The 18,558-nt window shown below is 46.4% G+C and overlaps 1 protein-coding gene across 1 annotated transcript in view; it reads right to left on the bottom strand.

Moving 5' to 3' along the window:
• The window catches only part of SLX9 (SLX9 ribosome biogenesis factor), a 46,520-nt gene extending 32,065 nt beyond the window's left edge, over positions 1 to 14,455 (bottom strand). The window contains exons 1-2 of the mRNA XM_084289207.1: positions 14,324 to 14,455; positions 12,283 to 12,391 (exon numbers count right to left, since the gene is read on the bottom strand). Coding sequence (XP_084145333.1) covers positions 12,283 to 12,391; positions 14,324 to 14,437 — 223 coding nt within the window. The 5' untranslated portion in view covers positions 14,438 to 14,455. The remainder of the gene's footprint in view (positions 1 to 12,282; positions 12,392 to 14,323) is intronic.
• Positions 14,456 to 18,558: the final 4,103 nt, after the last annotated feature.

Here is an 18,558-nt window from a genome sequence, read left to right on the forward strand (position 1 = left end):
GAAGCTCCATCTCCCTAGAGCTTGCATCATTTACAAGCTCCCCAAAAGCAGGTTTTACTATAATTGCTCTATTCAGCATTATATTGGGTGACATTTTCTTATGAACATCATTGATTTATATACCTATTGCACTAGGAAAAGCTGAAGGAAGAACTGGATAATTTTGTTTTGCATCCTGCAGAGCAGAAAAATACCATTCAAAAATACAGAGCTGACCTAGAAAAAGGAGGAGTTATTCTACTGCCCTCTAATGAGCACATCTAACATCTAAAAAAGAGCACTCTCAGAATGATGTTCTGTTCTGCCACAGGCACCTCCTCTCCTGCTACAGAGCTGTCAGCAACATGGTCACTGCTGAAGCAATACAGCACATCTTACAGACGTGCAGGAGAAATACCTGGATGGATCTAAGACCTATTTTTTTGTTGTTCTTTTTTTGTTTTGGAGCTTTAACTAGAGTATATGACCATGTATTGTTCTGTTCTCCTTTCCTTCTCCAAATGCAGGGAGGAGGAGAGAAGCTCCTAATTCCAACAGTCCGGAGACAAGCAAGTATACCAGCTCACCTCTGCAGCTTCCATGAGGGCCACACACCCACCAAAGTTCTCTCCATAGTATATTTCCTGCATTCACCCTTTGTGTTCCTTCCTTGGGTCCATCTGGATGCTACTAACATGTTAGTAGAGTTGCCAAGGCTTTTAAAGAACACATCACCAAGTAGGTCACCGCTGCAAGTATCGGTAACCTGACAAAATCATTAAGTTCAGGTAAAACATAAACATGGAGGAATGACCTTCTGCAACAGCTGTCTGCACTAATGAAAAGTGAGTCACAGGAAATGAATTCAGCTCTCTCATGCAAAGGTTTCTCTGAATCTGGCCAATATTCAGAGGACATTCAGTCCTACGATTCCATGACATTCAGTTAAGAGAGACAGCGAGGAAGGCGGAGGAACAGCCACAGAGCGACAATTCTACCCGGTACTAAATTTAATCACAACTTTTATAGTTAATGTGGTGGGTTGACCTTGGCCAGCTGTCAGACACCTACCCAGTCACTTTTGTACTCCCCCACCTCAACAGGGCAAAGGAAGAAAGTCAGATGGAAAAATTCATGAGTTGTGATAAAGGCAGGGAGGTCACTTATCACTTATAGCCATGATCTAAAACAGACATTGGGAAAAATTAACTTAATGTATTGCCAATTAAGAACAGCTGGATGGTGAGAAACAAAGAAACTCTTGAACACTTTCTCCCACCCCTCTTCTCCTGGGGACAGAAGGAAGCGTGGGGAAAACAAGGCTTGACTTCAGTCCTTCAGCCATGACTCCTCTACCTCCTCCCCCAAAATCCAGTGGCACAAGGGGGTGGGAAATGGGGGTTGCTATCAGTCTGTAACACTTCATCTCTGCTGTTCCTTCCTCCTTACAATCTTCCCCTACTCCACCATGGTCTCTCCACGGGCTGCAGGGAAGCCTTTGCTCTAGCACATGGAGCACCCCTTTCCCTCCTTCTTCACTGATCTTGGTGTTCACAGGTCTGTTTCTAACTTTCCTTTCCTACTCCTCTGCTTGCCCAGCATTTTACCGTTTCCTCACTATATGTTTTCCAAGAGGTGCCACTAGGCTGTGCCCTGCAGCGGATCCATTGGAGGTGGCTGTGTCCAGCATGGGGCAACCCTGGTATTTTCCCACACAGGCCCCCTACAGCTAGCAAAACCTTGCCACCTACCTATCCAACACAGGGAAGTAGGCCTACACCCTCTGTTTTGGAGGAAAAAGAGACATGAAGTTTTCATAATCCCATATAAACAGTATCTACAAATTTGCATGCTATTTCCATAAATAAAATACAGGTGTAGGTATTAAAGCATCACATGTACCTGCAGTGACAGAGGAGTACACGTAAGCCCAGCCTTGTGGCCAAGAACAACAGACAAGAACCAAAGCGATGGCCAGATGCTTCACTGAGAACCATCTTGAAGATAAAAGTGCTACTGAATGACGCAACTTAAACTCAAAATCATGGTTTTTGCCAGCAGATTTCCTGCCGTCTGGAATGGCCTTCATGGACCTCACTGCAAACAAGCATGCCATGTTATTTCAAATCAAAGCACATTACAAAACAGCTCCTATGTGTATAGACACAGTCTGTATTCATAGCAGCTAGCAATATCCCACCTATGTTAAAGAAGCCCTTTCTCAGTTATATAAGAACACCCAGTGTCCCGAATTTACAGATCATCTTTATTTTGAAAGGGCTGATCAGAAAACAGATGTAATTAAGTAAAAATAAGCCATGCAACCAGGAAATGCACTAGGAACAATCTAGTATAAAGCACACACATACACAGCTATGTAAGGCATGAACGTCTGCGATACCCTCAGAAGCCAAAATTCTTGATTGTGGATTACCTACATGCTTCTCACACACCATCAAGCAAGAAGCACTAGTGGGCCAGCAAGCAAGTTTGCCTCTCCCATTTTCACTGAGATATCCTGTCAGACTCTCAGAAACAGCACGTTTCATTGCAGTTCATTGTCAATACCACATACTACATATAATGCTTTTCAAGCTACCTTCATGCTGACAGTCACTCTTTGCCTGAACATCTGCTGGACAGTCTGTTCTTTTGCAGAATCTACAATGTGTTCCGTGGTTAGCTTCACAGCATATTTATAACACTGTTAGTTCAATATAAACCTGTCCAAGTTACCATTTCAAGCTACCCAGAATATTCCAGAACCCACTGTATTTAATCCTTCTATATACTCATTTCCTACATTTAGCAAAGATGTCTGTCAAGATTTGCAGTGCAAAAAACTCCCTCTATCAAAGAACAAGTAAAATAAACCTTACTTTCCATAAGCCACTTGACCAAAAAGCTAAGCCCAGATTACGTGCTATTACCAAATATGCCACACACGAGCATCAATAACGCTACTTTTGGAACAATTCAGTAGACAAACAGACTTTAAGTTGGTGCACAAAGTTCTGCTTAAGCGTAAAGAAAATCTTGCCCATAAGAGTCTTTGTGAACAACTTAATACCTCTGTATCTCAAGAATCCCCTGAACAGAATGGATTTCAGCACAAAAAACAGTATTATACACAATTTAAGTGTGTGTTGTAATTTTGGTGGACTGAGTGCGAAAGATGGCTCCAGGAGAAGATCAAGTTTTCCCATGATTACAACCTGTGGGCCATCAGCACTGTAACTGAAGGATTACAGGTTATCTGCGAGTGAGGGCCCTTATCAACTGACTCTATAATAAAAATAATTAAAGACAAAAAAACACCAACCACCCCTCAGGCAAGCTACAGCTGTTACTATTCCATTAAAGGATAAGGATAACTTACATGCAATAATACTGTAAATCCCACTTAGTCTGAATTATAGACACCAACTCTTGAGAGATCTTCCATTAAACACACAATCTATAATTCAGATAAAACCCACATTAGCAGGGCAGAGATTTATCTCTCAGTAAATCAGCAATCTGATTTAATATAGATGGCAATCTTAGTGTAGTTGCCCATTGAAAGAATACCTAAGTAAAATCAGCTTCTTCACGTGTACATTTTACAGTGGTATTATCAAAGAAAAGAAGAAACCAACTTACTCTTGCACCCCAATAGCATGTTAAGGCAAGCCAGAAGGGGCAACCAGGAAGAAAGAGACCTTTTACCAGTCTCCAGTCTCTATTCTAAATAGAGCATATATTAAATATTAAACTTCCAGGGTGCATATTTTAAAAAAATAATTTTGACAGCTTGACATCCGTTCTGGTGAGAAGGGAAAGGCTCTAACTTCCAAAGCTGTCATCCTGGCCCTCTCCACACGCACTTCTTCATCCCTCGTGGGATTCTCTTTTCTCAGTTCACTCGGTATTGAACTGTGTTTCCTGGGGCATGGGAGAAAGTTTCATTTCTGGGACTTGGGTGATATCTTTGCCACCAGTGCAGAACTATGCCTCCTCTCTTTTGAAGCATTTGTAATTGTATAACTCAATTATGCTAAAGCTGTACCATTAGAACATCAAAGACATGGGTTTTAGTTTATAATGCTCTTTTGTAACACTGCAGCTCCGGTATTCTCCTAAGCAAGGCCGACTTATTTTTGTGTAAGGATGTCTGAACATATTAAACTGATTTAGCAGGAGAAAACCATGATGGATTAGTATTCTTTTAAAGCTTTGAGAATCATAATCACACGGAGCAAGACACTGCATCACACACAGGCTGCTGTGCCCCATCTGGTCTTGGTGCTGCAGAGCCCTTCAGCAGCACTACGGACTGCCACATTTGACCTAAAAGCACGTGCTTGAGCACTCAAGTCTTACAAAGGCCAGAGGACATGGCATCACAGCAGCACAGAAAAGTGCCCCAGAACGCTACTCTCACCACAAGAGTCCCAAACCCACTGTTCAGTGAGCCCTGCCCTCCTCACAGCCCAAGGAGCAGCAGGCAAAGGCTGCTTCCCCAGCAGCACAGCGCTCTGCCCTGTGAAGATGACTCCAGCAGCCAGTCTTGGCCTCTCTCACATCCAGGTGAGCGCATGCACTTCTCTCCATCACTGGTGGTGAATGTCACACAGCAGACACAGACACAGGAATCAAACAAGAACATGAAATAAAAAGGATCTGACACATCTTGCAAACTCCCCGGATTCTTTCCAGGCTTTTCCTACTACTGACGGCCTCCACTCCCTTAAAGCAGACTGCAAACATTTTGGCAGCTCCAAGCACTCTGGAAAGCGTTACTGTTTGTGTAGTGCTGAGTACCATGACCACCAGCTAATTGTAGGTTTCTATTTTAAAACATTAATTTTAAGAATAAGGACTTAGCCACAGCTAGAGGGAGAGGAAGAAAAAAAAAAAAAAAAGTTAATTACTTCCATAAATATTAACACAACTGATTTCTGTGATCTGGCAGAAGGCACTCACAACATGGAAACAGTCTGTCTCCAGAAGAGAAGGCAAAGCACTTGAAGCAGTGCAGATTTCAGGCACTCATTTAGCTCTTTTCATTTAATTGCAGTGACTCTAATTAAGTTGGTGTTTCACACAGCTATTCTCACAGCGGGCACCACAATGCACAGACAATTAATTGCTAAACTGATTTTAAGCAACGTGGATTTTTCTTTTTCTTTTTTTTTTTTCTGGGTGGGGCAGCGTGTGTACGACGCCAGTGTCTTCAGCTTACAATAGTACTCTCACTCCAAATTCTCCCTGAAGCTAACCACCCACAACAGTTCACTGTTTTCCATTTTGAGCAGTCCCCACAGCAGTTTGGGATTTGGACAACTTGATTCTTGAAGTAAGGCATCGCTCATATTCATCCTTTAGACCTAAGCAGCAGAAGAGCCCTCTGGCATTGTGGTGATTTGCTGCAGTGTACAGGCTTCTGTTTGAGGGTTATGCAGACTGAGATTATCTGACCTCACCAGAGAGGCTTCCCATACCATCAACCACTGTCAAGAGTTCCTCTCAAATGCTATTCAGCTCTATAAAGGCCTGTTCATTAGTCAGACACCAAAATTTCCCTTACAAGGTCATCTAGCTGTGTCAATGTGAGAGCAGCTCCTAAGGATGCAGCTGAAGACCAAAAGACTTTTAGCCAAAAAGCAATGAAGTAGGGAAGTATGGTAAATTGACACCTTGAAAAATTTACCCATGCGTGGTAAATTGCCACATGTTGCCTTACAAAGCCATCCTGGACACAGCCTCATTCTGCCATCCTGATCAGCAGACTGCTCCCAACTCTGCATACACCCTCTCCATTTTAATTCAAGACAAGACAGTCTCCTCACAGCTCTCATCCACAGTCAAAAGCAGCTCGCCAGTACTCCTATGGCATGTAATGAAATTATTTTCAGCTACCATCAAGCCTATAAATATATTATTAAGTGGTATACTGGCTATACTGGGTTTAGCTACAGATATACATATATTTAGCCATAGATATACAGGCACTGTCATTCACAGCCGTTTCTAGATAACATGCCATTAGTCTTGGGGCTGGGGGAAGAGATGCGGAGTATCATTTTTCCTGTTTAATCCTCATCTAGTACTTCCCCTTTTCGAAGAATTTTTGCTTTCTTGGATTTTTTTTTATTGATGTTTCTAGCATTTTCATAGAAAACGTGAGAGAAAACACCAGCTTATGTTACACACATCAATGCTGTCAATTGCCAGATGCACGTCTGTACTCTTATCTGTCCTCGACCCTCTCCCTAGCTTCTGCAAAAGCTGCTAGCCTCTACATATTTCTTTTTCACTGTAGACTTCGGTCTTGAAAGACAATTCAATTTATCCCTCCTGAAAAAAAAAAAAAAAGAAAAAAAAACAAACAACAACAAAAAAACAGATGCATATTCAAGAACACAAACTGAAGTCCTGGGACACATTCTTGACCTGTACTGGCTTCATGAAAAGCAGACAGTTTACACAAAACACGTGGATGGGAAGGAGAAAGGCGTGCAAAGGAGAGGGATGCAGCACACGCCTGTGCGGTGAGGCAGCACTCTGGGGCAGAGGGGAGGAAGTAGCGGGCTGTGCTTTGACCATTCCTGTCTGCTGTTTGGCTAAAGATACAGTAGACAGAAAAATATGAAAAAAAAATGAGGAACTGCCAAATCATTCTCTCTCAGAGTCGAAATACTCTAGGTGGGGTCTCGCTTTAAACCCACAACAAAGCCACATTTTATTAGTATAGTTTCTGCACAAGTTCTGGCAGTACAGCTTCAAATGATGGTGGAGCTTTATTCAAACTCCACAAGTTCCTTTAACTGGACCCAGGTATACTCTGGATACCCAGTTTTGATATGCAGTCCCCAACCATGAAAACAACAAATCCCAACTCAAATGCTACTCAAATAGCAGCTTCTCATAGGGCAGTGTCCACATGACAAGTAGAGATTTTCAAAGATACTAAAAATCATTTCAGTGCAACACAACCAAAAGCATCATCAACAAGCTACCTCTGATATCAGCGTAAGGGAGAGCATTTCAACACCCCCAGATAACACAGACTAAAACCTGGGCAGTTAATAACAGAGACAGATGGAGCAGGAACATCCTGTCATTTTGCACTATCACAGCACATCACATTTTAGACACACACTGGAGATGCTACACGAGCTTCTCATGAGCCACTTGCTGTCATCCTCAATTTGCAGAGCAAACCACTTTCACCTCTTCTCACCTGCAAAGTGCTACAGTGGGGAACAAATTAGGGAGCTCCCCACAAAACAAACAGAAGACAGACACAACAACAGCTACTGGTATAGAATTAAAAGCTGAAGAAAGCTGACAGCAGCAGAATCACGAGATCATAGACTATCTGAATTGGAAAGGGCCCACCAGGATCACTGAGTCCAATTCCTGGGTCCCCAAAGGAACATCCATAAATAAATAAATAAACCCAGCAGCTTTCTGCGCCAAACACCCAAAGTCTGCATTAAGAAGCAGCAGCAAAGGCTTAAAACTGATGTCCACAAAGGATGCGATCATCAAAACAGCACAGGATTAAGATGCTTTTAGTAGTTCAATTTCTAAACACTCCAACATGCCAGGAAAGAAACAACCTGGCAACCCAGCTGCAAAAGGCCAGCACTGTACAATACACAAGGAAGGCAGAGCTGCTTCCAGGAGACTACGTGACATGGCAGGCAGCACACTGTACAGGAGATGAATCACAGAATTTCTAGGTTGGAAGAGACCTCAAGATCATCGAGTCCAACCTCTGACCTAACGCTAGCAGTCCCCACTAAATCATATCCCTAAGCTCTACATCTAAACGTCTTTTGAAGACTTCCAGGGATGGTGACTCCACCACTTCCCTGGGCAGCCTGTTCCAATGCCTCACAACCCTTTCAGTGAAGAAGTTCTTCCTAACATCTAACCTAAAACTCCCCTGGCTCAACTTAAGCCCATTCCCCCTCGTCCTGTCACCAGGCACGTGGGAGAACAGACCAACCCCCACCTCGCTACAGCCTCCTTTAAGGTATCTGTAGAGTACAATAAGGTCGCCCCTGAGCCTCCTCTTCTCCAGGCTGAACAAGCCCAGCTCCCTCAGCCGCTCCTCGTAGGACTTGTTCTCCAGGCCCCTCACCAGTTTTGTCGCCCTTCTCTGCACCCACTCAAGCACCTCGATGTCCTTCTTGTAGCGAGGGGCCCAAAACTGAACACAGTACTCGAGGTGCGGCCTCATGAAGAAGCCCAAAAGGTCTGCACTGGCAATACTGTCAACATCTCTGGCCTGTTCTGACATCATTATCACATCTTCAAAAATCTGCCTAAAGAAGGCAGCTGTGCTAGCCTTAGACACAGCAGGAAGGGCAAACTCACACCATGCTCTGCAGGGTAACACAGCAAACACCTTACCAACAGAAAAGCCCTGCTCCTACTAACAGCACAACTCTGATTCATGCAGGAACATTTCATGCAGAAACATGATCAGAGGTGAGGACAGAAGAGAAAGAACTGCAACATTTGAAGGCCACAAACAACCAGCCAACCCAACACTTCTCTGCTTCTCGCTTGAGGCTACAAAAGAAGAACAGAATTGGACAAATAGCTGCAGAGCCCATGAAGAAGGAAGCAGTTATCTGATATACACAGCAAATCTGGAACGCCAGAGCAGAAGCTGAGGTGCAAACAGAGGGGGATAGTCAGAAACTTTGCAGAGGCAGGCTTGCTAAGAAAAGGAATTCACAGATTATCCATGAAAGGGGAAAAGTAAGGCTATGACCCAGTCTGAAGATTCGAGCAACTCCAAGACATCCAGGTCTTGCTTGGCCCAATTTATTCTCTCTTATTGTCACATTTCTTTGGTGAGAAAGGGACTTCTTTCTTTGTCAGGCGCTCAGTCATCTCACTCCTCTGATCCACTGATGCAGAAACCTATACTGCAAAAAGTGCACTGATCACCAGAGGATGAAAACTGTCAAGATACAAAGCGTATGGCATAGATACTAGGCAACAAACATGCCTGAAATGCACCTAGAGCTTTGCATCATGTTGTGCAGATCCTGGCTTCAACAACAGCACAACCTTTGTTCAGTCTAATGTCAGTCTGTGTCCCCCACCTTAGTAGGGGAGCGGAGGGGCAGGTGCTGAGCTCTGCTCTCTGGGGACAGCGACAGGACCCGAGGGAACGGCATGGAGCTGGGACAGGGGAGGGTCAGGCTGGGGGCTAGGGAAAGGGTCTGCACCCAGAGGGTGGTTGGATGCTGGAACAGGCTCCCCAGGGTAGTGGTCAAGGCACTGACCTGCCAGAGTTAAAACACTCTCAGACAGATTGTCTGATTTTTGGGTGGTCCTGTGTGGAGCCAGGAGTTGGAATCAGTGATCCTTGTGGGTCCCTTCCCACTCGGGATATCCTATGGTTCTGAGATTCTACCATTAAGAAGCAACTCCCACTTCACATGACAGGCCATTATTTCTGACTTAGTTGGAAACATCAAATTCCCACGCCACAGAGGCTTACCCAGATGAGATTTATTCACTCATACTACTAACAAAGGTCCTTGCATGGATTAGATTATGGCAAAGCATTTAATTTACATTACGTCAGTGGCTAAGTAAACTACACTGATAGGAAGCAATCATTTAGCAAGCAAGTAACTCATGGACTTAACTCCCAGTGTTCACAGTAATGTTGCTGGCTTTTGTCACCGACAAGCATGTGGAATCCAGTGTTAAGATGAGCCAATGAATAAAGACAAGGAGCAGACCAGGAAAAAGCAGTTGCAGTAGGTCTGCTTCACATCAGGGCATGGGTTAGAGCTCCCTCTATTAAAATACTTTCTGCTTTAGACCACTGGCTTTTTACCATCACAGATGCAAGAGTCACCTCAAATGAATGCCACTTTGGTGACGTTTTTTTATTACAAATCCACCTTCTCCTTCTCATGCTGCAGGAATTACTGATTTCCAAACAAACTAAACCAACACCTTTCAGCAAACACAACAGGCATTCTGAATCAGCCTTGTGTCTAAGGAAAGCAATGTGATCATTGCCACAACAATAACAGACATTACCAGAGAACATCTTAGTGTCCCACAGTACAAGGCCAGATTGTAACAAAACACAGATACCAGCAATGTTGAGTAGTGTTAAGCTTCCAGAGGCACACACACACACACGCAAGGAGGACAAATATATGAGACTTCTCAACTGCCACATTAGCATCTTTGGCAGAGAAAAAAAAATCTTCAGCTCTGAAAAGCACAGAAGATAAAGAGAGTACCTACAGTCTGCCAACTTGACCTTCTCAGAGCTTGAAAAGTGAGTGGGAGAGAAATACTTCTTTGTCTTGCTATTAAATCTTAAAATAACAGTGCGTGGGAGAATCCTACCCTCCTGCCCTGCACAGCAAGCTAAGAGGAAGATAGGAGGAAGATGGGAGAAGCTCAAGTTGAATTTTCTGCTGAACAGGCTCAGAGCTGACCAGAGATCCCAGGAGACACAACACATCTGCCTAGAATCTCTTTTCTAAGCCTAGGATGTCTGTCACTGTATGAGCAGCCACATCACAGATCACTGCATTAACACAAAAAAATCTATTGATTTCCATAATGAAAAAGCCTCCACATGCCTCCAGAGTGATACAAGAAAAAAAGTGCACAGCAGCTGGGAAAGGTTTGAAAAAAAATAAATCACTTTTTGCCTCATTGAATCACAGCTTTGAGTGTTCAGGCAAACAGCTATTTTTAGCTGGTTGTTCAGAAAGCATGATGGAGCACAAAGGATTGGGTCAGCATCGCTATCTGCAGGAAGGCAGCGTGCAGCCTCAGGAGAGGGTTAAACATTGCCAGGCATTGCACATCTGCATCATCAGCACTGCACAGGGACCAGCAGCGCAGGTCTATTTATAAACCAGACAAGCGCAGCTGTAGCCAGCAATGAAAGACTGGGATTGCAGGCTGTCAGCCTTCAACAACATGCTGTCTAATTTAATTAAAAAGATGGCCATGTTTGCAGGCACGTGTCCTTCTCTCAAGAGACTTATGAACAATAAGCTCACAGTTTTGAAAGCAATACACTTCATAAAGGTTTCTGTGCAGAGAGCAAGCATCTTGAGCAAGGTAATTGCTGAGTTTGTTTAGAGCACCGACTATGTGGTACATGCAAACAAACTGCATCAGTATTAATCTGCATGGAGACAGAAAATTGATTTAGTTTGTAAATGAGGTATTTGGGAGTCACATACATTTTGAAGATTTCTGCACCAGGTCAGATCGCCGGTGCTATCAGTTTTCATTTAGGGACGGAAAAAGTTTCAGATACACAAAGCTCTGCCTGCCACTAAGCAGCTAGAGGGAGCATTTCCTCACTGTGGAACAAGAAACAGAAGCCTCTGTCATCTCCTCATTACCTCTCTCACTCAAGACACTCCCTGCTGGACTCTTCTGCCCAGGAACCCTTGAGCAGGAGAGCTAGCAACAGCACAGGACAGGAGAAGAGAACTGGCTGCTCTCAGGTTGCCATGGTTAAAGCACTGCCGAGGAACAACAAGCAAGATTAACCTGCTCAGGACAAAGGAAGCCCCTGAGATTTGCTCACAAAACATGGGGGCCTGAATTGCACCTGCTGGGGAGGCAAAATTGTCTGTAAAGGAAGCCTGGAGATCAGATGACAGCCTGGGCTCTGCTGCCCCCTCAGACCCTGAGGGCCAAGAGCCTTTGGTTGTGTGAGGACAGCCCACATGTGGGGGCTCCAGCTGCACAGTCCACCCCAGCAGCAGTCACTTAGGCTGAAACTAGCTCCCCACTCAGGGAACATTAAGGACAGATGGTGCATGTGCCTTTCTGCCTCCTCCAGCCCCAAGCTGAAGCCACTTTTAAAAGTCCCTGCAGGAACACAGGAAGCTGGGCCAATATTCATCAAGCTACTGCCAGGCCAAATGCTGCAAATGCAGTCCCAGGTGAGCCAAATGGGTGTTTGCTCACAACCTAAACATGGTATTCAAAATACAGCACCTCAGCTCCATGTGTATTTTTGTTCTGTATTAATGTTTTCCACTCTGATGGCCACCAAACAGAAGTACAAAGGCAGGACCAAAAACTGATGGCTTTCTGAGCCATCCCTGGTTAATCTGCTCAGGCACCAGGTGGCCCAAGCCAAGCACACGGCATGGAGGGTACCCCAATACCACAGACTTAATCCTGGCCAAGTGACCACAGTACCAGTCAACCCACCCAGCTGGACATGCACAGCCTCATTCTTTGGCTAATCCAGCCCCGTGGGCACCTGCAGACCAACATGCTGCTTCTCACCTGTTCTAGATGAGATGATGCTTCTGGAGTCCAAGTCAAGTTTCTTCACCAACGTATTGGGGTCAATATTCAGCCCAGAAAAGATGTCAGATGAAGAGAAGTCCCAGTCCTTATCCAAAAGAAATATTAAACAGAAGTCAGTACCAACACCACCAAACAAGATTCATTAACAAAATAAATTAATTAAACCCAGTACCATGGCATATACTCCAGCACTAATGTGCAGGTGTCTCTCCTGAGCATATACAGGTAGCTGAGTTACTCTGCTGGCCTGGTACCCCAGGGCTCTGCCACCCAGGAGGAAGTCTCACAAAGTCAAGCATGCCCATTTTCATGTTTTGGAACCCAGAGTCATTGGGTTCCTAACAGATTTCTATCTCAATCCTATCTCACCTCACTCATTTGAATGCAGGTGTTACTCCTAGGAGAATTACGAACTGCACCTCTAGGAAAAGCCAGATTTATAACATGTATGTAAATAGAGAATGATACAAATAGGATTTGCCCAGTTGTTGCCTATGTCTGTGGACATTAAGCAGGTTCAGTGACGAACTATTAGCAACTTACCAGACCTTCAGCATCAAGTTCCTTTAAGCATGCAGTACTTCCATAAGTCCTAAGCTTTGCATTAGCCTCTCTGGTTTGCTTAGAAGAACTTACTATTTTAACCAGGAGTATCTCTCAGTACAGGCACACAATTTTATGGAGGTATAAAAACACAGATATGGTGCAACCTATTCCTCCTTCCCCAAAGAAAAGCTGTAGGTGCATAAAAATCATTTACTGCTGTTCCTACATTCTTACTGCAAGCGAGGAAGGTATCCAACTTTAACCTGAACAGAATATTAATAATACAGCTGCTGAAACTTGACAAAAGTCTCCTAAATAGTTATGCATAAAATGACAGCTCATCTCCACCTGCCACAGCCAGAAATCAACAGAGACGCTGCAAAACAAGCCAGGCGGTCTCTTACTCCTCCAGTCCTGACACTCACTGGTAACAATGCCCGCCACTGCACCCACGTTACCTGCTCCAAGGCAGTGTGGGCACACAGGTACTCCCACCTGCGAGCAGCAGCATAAATCCCAGCAGATGTTTGTCACTGCCACCTCCCTCGGCAGCCTCTCCTTTCCACACAGCCTGGTGCTGCAGGTGCACAGACATTACATGCTAACTAAGAACATTTTGGAGCGGCTGTAACAGCCACCAGAGCAGCACACTGGGACCCTCATGGCACATATGCCAGCATCTCTCATCTCATCTCCCTGCCTGTTTGGTAAGCCACTACCCACGTCAGCTCACCCAAGGTAGTGATGACACGGCCAGGCACCCAGCAAAGGACAGTGCTACAACAGCTTTGAAGACATCACACAGCTTTTCTAAGAACAAAATGGAGGCCCACGTTTTGGAAATTTTACTCAATTTCTGCTGTTCTGACATCCTGCCAGTGGGCAGTAGGCCTGTATAGCAGCACTTCACCACGTCAAGGAGTGCTTCCTTTGACATCTCTGCTAAGCCACACCTGGAGCTGCAGGATAGTGCCTCCCAGAGCCCGTCCCTCACATGAAGAAACAGGGGAGATATGCCAACCCCAGCGAGACCCCACACCACTGCAGGGACAACCCAAAGGTAGCGTGGCAACAGCCACTAAAGGAGATTTCACAGCTCCCCAGTAACTTCAGAAATCTGCACAGAGACGAAGCAGAGCCACCAACGGGTACCAAACGCCAATCCTTTGCGCCCACAGCTCAGATATGAGGAATCACCTCCACGACAGCAGCACCACTTAGCTACACCTGGAGAAGCCTTCAAAACCCAGACCCATGACCACCACCAGCAGCAACCCATCTCTTTACTCTGGTTTCTCCCAGAGACCAGCACGGCCACCCCCTAGGAGGCGATACACCCCCTTCTCCCATGGTTTATTGAGCTGGCCGCATGCGCACAGTGCTCGGCATGGCGTGCTGCTGCTGCTGCTGCTGCTGCTGCTGCCGCCGCCCCCGTTCCCCTCCCCTCCGCCCCGCTCCGTGCCCCCGCTACCTTCCCGGCGGGCGCGCTCCAGCCGCCGGGGCCGGGGCCGGGGCCGGGGCCCGCCGGGTCTGGCAGGCGGGGCGCGGGGCGGTGCAGGCGCTGGCGCCGGGCTTTGCCCACCATGGCCGAGCGTGTGCGGGCCGGAAGGGGGCGGTGGCAGGAAGGGGGCGTTACGCGAAACGGCCTCTCCTGCCCCCAAAATCCCCAGGGCCGGCGGTGCCCCACTCGTGTCTGGCAGGTCAGGATGGGTGGGCACGTGCTCTGCTTCTGCGGGGCATCAGGTTTTGTTTGTTTCTTTCTTTTTTTTTTTTTTTTTTTTTAATCTACTTTTTCGAAATCGTAGAAAACACCATGACAAATACTGTGCTCACCAGTGGTGGGTTTCTCAACGGGAAACCTCTCCCACTGGCAACGGAGAGGTTCCCGTTTCCTTCTGCTAGATTCTTGCTCAGCCCTGGCACACAGGACTTGCTGAGAGGCAGCTTGGAGCACAATAGCAGTCAGTACTTATCAGCTACACATTCCAAATCATTGTCTACAAGGGGTCTCTGCAGGGGAATGAGGAGGAGAGTGTGAGCCAGGGAAAGCCAAGATCAACATCAATGCATCCGTCTCCCACCACAGTGGCAGGCAAGGGTTGATGCCATGCCACGAGGTCTGATGAGTCTGGTGGTGGGTACATGAGGTCTGTGTGGGTAGCAAGTGATACACCAAGCCAGTGGGATGCAGCAGGGAGGAGCTGACGACCTCCTCATGGGGACAAAGGAAGTGGGCAGAGCAGGAGGAAGTTCCCAGCAAGGTGATGCTGCTTGGGGTAATGGCAAGTCCAGTGTAGGCACATGCTCACAGCCAAGGATTTCCCCAAATAAACGTGCCAGGGAAGAACTAACATTCATCAGGAGCAGAGAATAACAACAGGAAGAGTTTGGTTGCCCTGCCATACATAGGCTGGGGAGCACTGTTTAGAAGCACATCAACAGCACTGACACCTCTGATCACCAGAACCAGCAACTTGTGGCAAGTGCTGACCAGAGACCACCTGCCAGCTAACTCTTGGTCAAGCCCCCAGCACAGCCTGGTCACAACTGCTTGAGAGACATCCTGTGAGGAAGGGGGAGAAGTAGTTATCCAGGATAGTTCCAAATAGAAGTACTAAAAATAAAGGCAGTTGTTGAAATAAAATAACAAGAAATGGTTAAAACCTTGAAACAGTCAGTCTGGAGAGCATTCAATGACCCTGTGGTGACACACTGTGATCAAACATACAGGCCTCTAAGGGATGCCTACCTGCAGCAGGATTAAACAGCAGCAGCAAGGAAAAATAAAATGTAGAAATAAAAAGACAGCCTTTAAAAGTGGAAGTTATGCCCAAATCAGGAAATGTGAGAGATTAAAACTTCAAGCAATGAAAACTGCAGTGGTAGAGCTGCCTTCTCCAGCCCTGGCCCAATCTTGCTTGTGTCTCTTTTCCTCATCAGCATAAGATCATAGAATAGATCACAGAATATCCCGAGTTGAAAGGAATCCACAAAGATCATCGAGTCCAACTCATGGCACAACAAAGGTCCACCCAAAAATTCAGACCATATGACTAAGAGCACAGTACAAAAACACCTCGTAAACTCCGACAGGCTTGGTGCCATGACTGTGTCCCTGGGGTGCCTATTCCAGTGCGTGACAACCCCCTCAGTGAAGAACCTCTTCCTGATACCCAGCCTGAACCTCCCCTGTCACAGCTTGACACTGTTCCCTCAGGTCCTATCACTGGTCACTAAAGAGAACAGATCGGCACCAGCCCCTCCACTCCCCCTCATGAGGAAGCTCTAGACCATGATGAGGTCTCCCCTCAGCCTCCTCTTTTCCAGCCTCCTCTTTTCCTCTTTTCTGGGCATGTGGTGCCCAGAACTGCCTTGAGCACTTGAGGTGAGACCGCACAGTGCGGAGCAGAATGGGATAATCACTTCCCTTGTCCAACTAGCAATGCCGTGCTTGATGCTCCCCAGGATATGGCCCTCCTGGCTGCCAGGGTACACTGCTGGCTCATATTCAACTTGCTGTCAACCACAACCCCCAGATCCCTCTCTGTGGGGCTGCTCTCCAGCATCTCATCGCCCAGTCTGTACATATAGCCAGGGTTGCCCCATCCCAGGTGCAGGACCCGGCACTTGCTCTTGTTAAACTTCATGCAGTTGGTGATTGTCCAGCACTCCAATCTGTCTAGAGCTACCTGCAAGGCCTTTCCACCCTCAACAGAGTAAACAACTCCTCCAAGTTTAGTGTCATCAGCAAATTTGCTCAAAACACCTAGTCCTACATCCAAATCATTTATGAAAACATTGAAAAGAACTGCCCCTAAAATGGAGCCCTGGGGGACCCCACTGGTGACCATCTGCCAGCCTGATGTAACCCTGTTTACAATAACCATTTGAGCCCTATCCATCAGCCAATTGTTCACCTATCAGTATGATGTTTTTATCTATCTTTGTGCTGGATATTTTGTCCAGTAAGATCTTATGAGAAACTGTATCAAAAGCTTTACTGAAAACCAAAAAGATTACATCAACTGGCTTCCCTTGATCAACTAAATGGGTGATCTTATCATAAAAGGAAATTAAGTTTGTTAAACAAGACCTACCCCTCGTGAACCCATGTTGGCTGTAACCTCTGACTGCATTGTCCCCCAGCTGCATTTCAATAACTCATTAACTATGAGATTAACTATGGGTTGTCTAATGCACACAATAAATAGCCTGGACTAACAAGCTACCAGCACTGATGTGCCCGGGGAGGGGGAGGTTAAGGTTCCTTGGGAAGCGGTGTGGACAATGCTTTGCTGTGGATATCAACCCAGGCCAGGCTGCAAGACAACATGAGGAGCAGCCCAGCAGGATGGAGGAAACATCTGCAAGCTCCAGCTCTGTGCTACAGGGACCCATCATGTGCCCACGCCTGGAGCTCCCTGCTGCCCTGGCAATCCTACACTCTTCACTTGACCCTTTATCAGCAGGGCAAAAAGGGCTGACAAAGCCAATGAGGGAATGGAAGAGAAAACAGCAGCCCAGTAAGGAGTTACACAGGATGCAAGGTCAAAGTAAGAATTACAACAGTTCCTCTCACTTGCCCACACTTCCTCTTCCAGGTCCACAGCACAATCAGAAGCTCTGCCAGCTTCCCCAGCTCCATCCATGCCATCCCACTGCACCAGCGAGGCTACAGCCACGCTGATGCTCCTGAATGTGGGGCATTGCAGCTATCCCTGGTGCCTGGCCATGAGGAGACCAGCCCAGAGCCTTGCAGTTATCTTCCTTAATAAAAACGTAACATATAGAACATTTGTCAGGGCTCTGAAATTTGCTGCTGGCATTGTGATTCCGTACACTTGCTGCAGGAGCTTCAGGGCAAGTAAGCCAAGCTCCATAACTGTAGGGCATGCATAGATGCCCAAAAATGCATCAGAGTCACTAAACATGACTTTGCTGGAACTGAGATGGCAGCGTGCCGCAGTATACTGCCACTATTCGTAATGAGCACACCTTGAGCACACTTTATACCAGCTTTTGAAACCAGTCCTCACTAAAGCTGTGAAAGGCCAACAGATGCAACCCCTACATCTAAAACCTAGAAAGCAGATAACAAAAGTCCCACATTAATTGTCTAAAAAAAATTTAAGACACTGTGTATTTTTTACTTCAACACTGAAGAGGTTAAGAGACAGTCGCTTGGTGTCAGTTCCCCTCTGCTTAGGGAAATTCAGCTGTGGGTGTGCTGGGAGGAGTAACTGCAGCCTGTATGTCAAAATCTGAAGGCTGCTCAAAAAAACACGTCATAAACTGAGCTTTGCCATGGTGAGAGCAGCACTGGCATCCTCCTTCAAATGGGAAGGACCTGCCCAGCCCTGCCACAGCAGCAGCTCACCTGTGAGGCAAAAAACACCAGAGCCAGGCTGGGGCTGAAGGGGAGACCTCGCTCCCCTGCCCCCCAAGCCAATGGTACCAGCAGCTCCCCATGGGACCAGTTTTCCAGCATCCCCAATACCAGCCTTGGTTGCCCACTGTGCTGTTTCTGGTGATCTGTGCAAAACCAGAATGGGCATTTTTGGAAAGTCCCTTCACCAAGCGGGCTGGGGCATGGGGTCCAGGGGTGGGGCTCGGCCTTAACTGGGGTGCGCAAGGCAAGTTGGGTTTCGGGAAGGCACCCGCCCACAGCCACCACTCTGACTTCCTCCTTTCTCCCCTACCAAGCGA

The sequence above is a fragment of the Netta rufina genome (assembly GCF_964035555.1).
Source record: "Netta rufina genome assembly, chromosome: 6".
In the NCBI taxonomy this organism is placed as follows: Eukaryota; Metazoa; Chordata; class Aves; order Anseriformes; family Anatidae; genus Netta; species Netta rufina.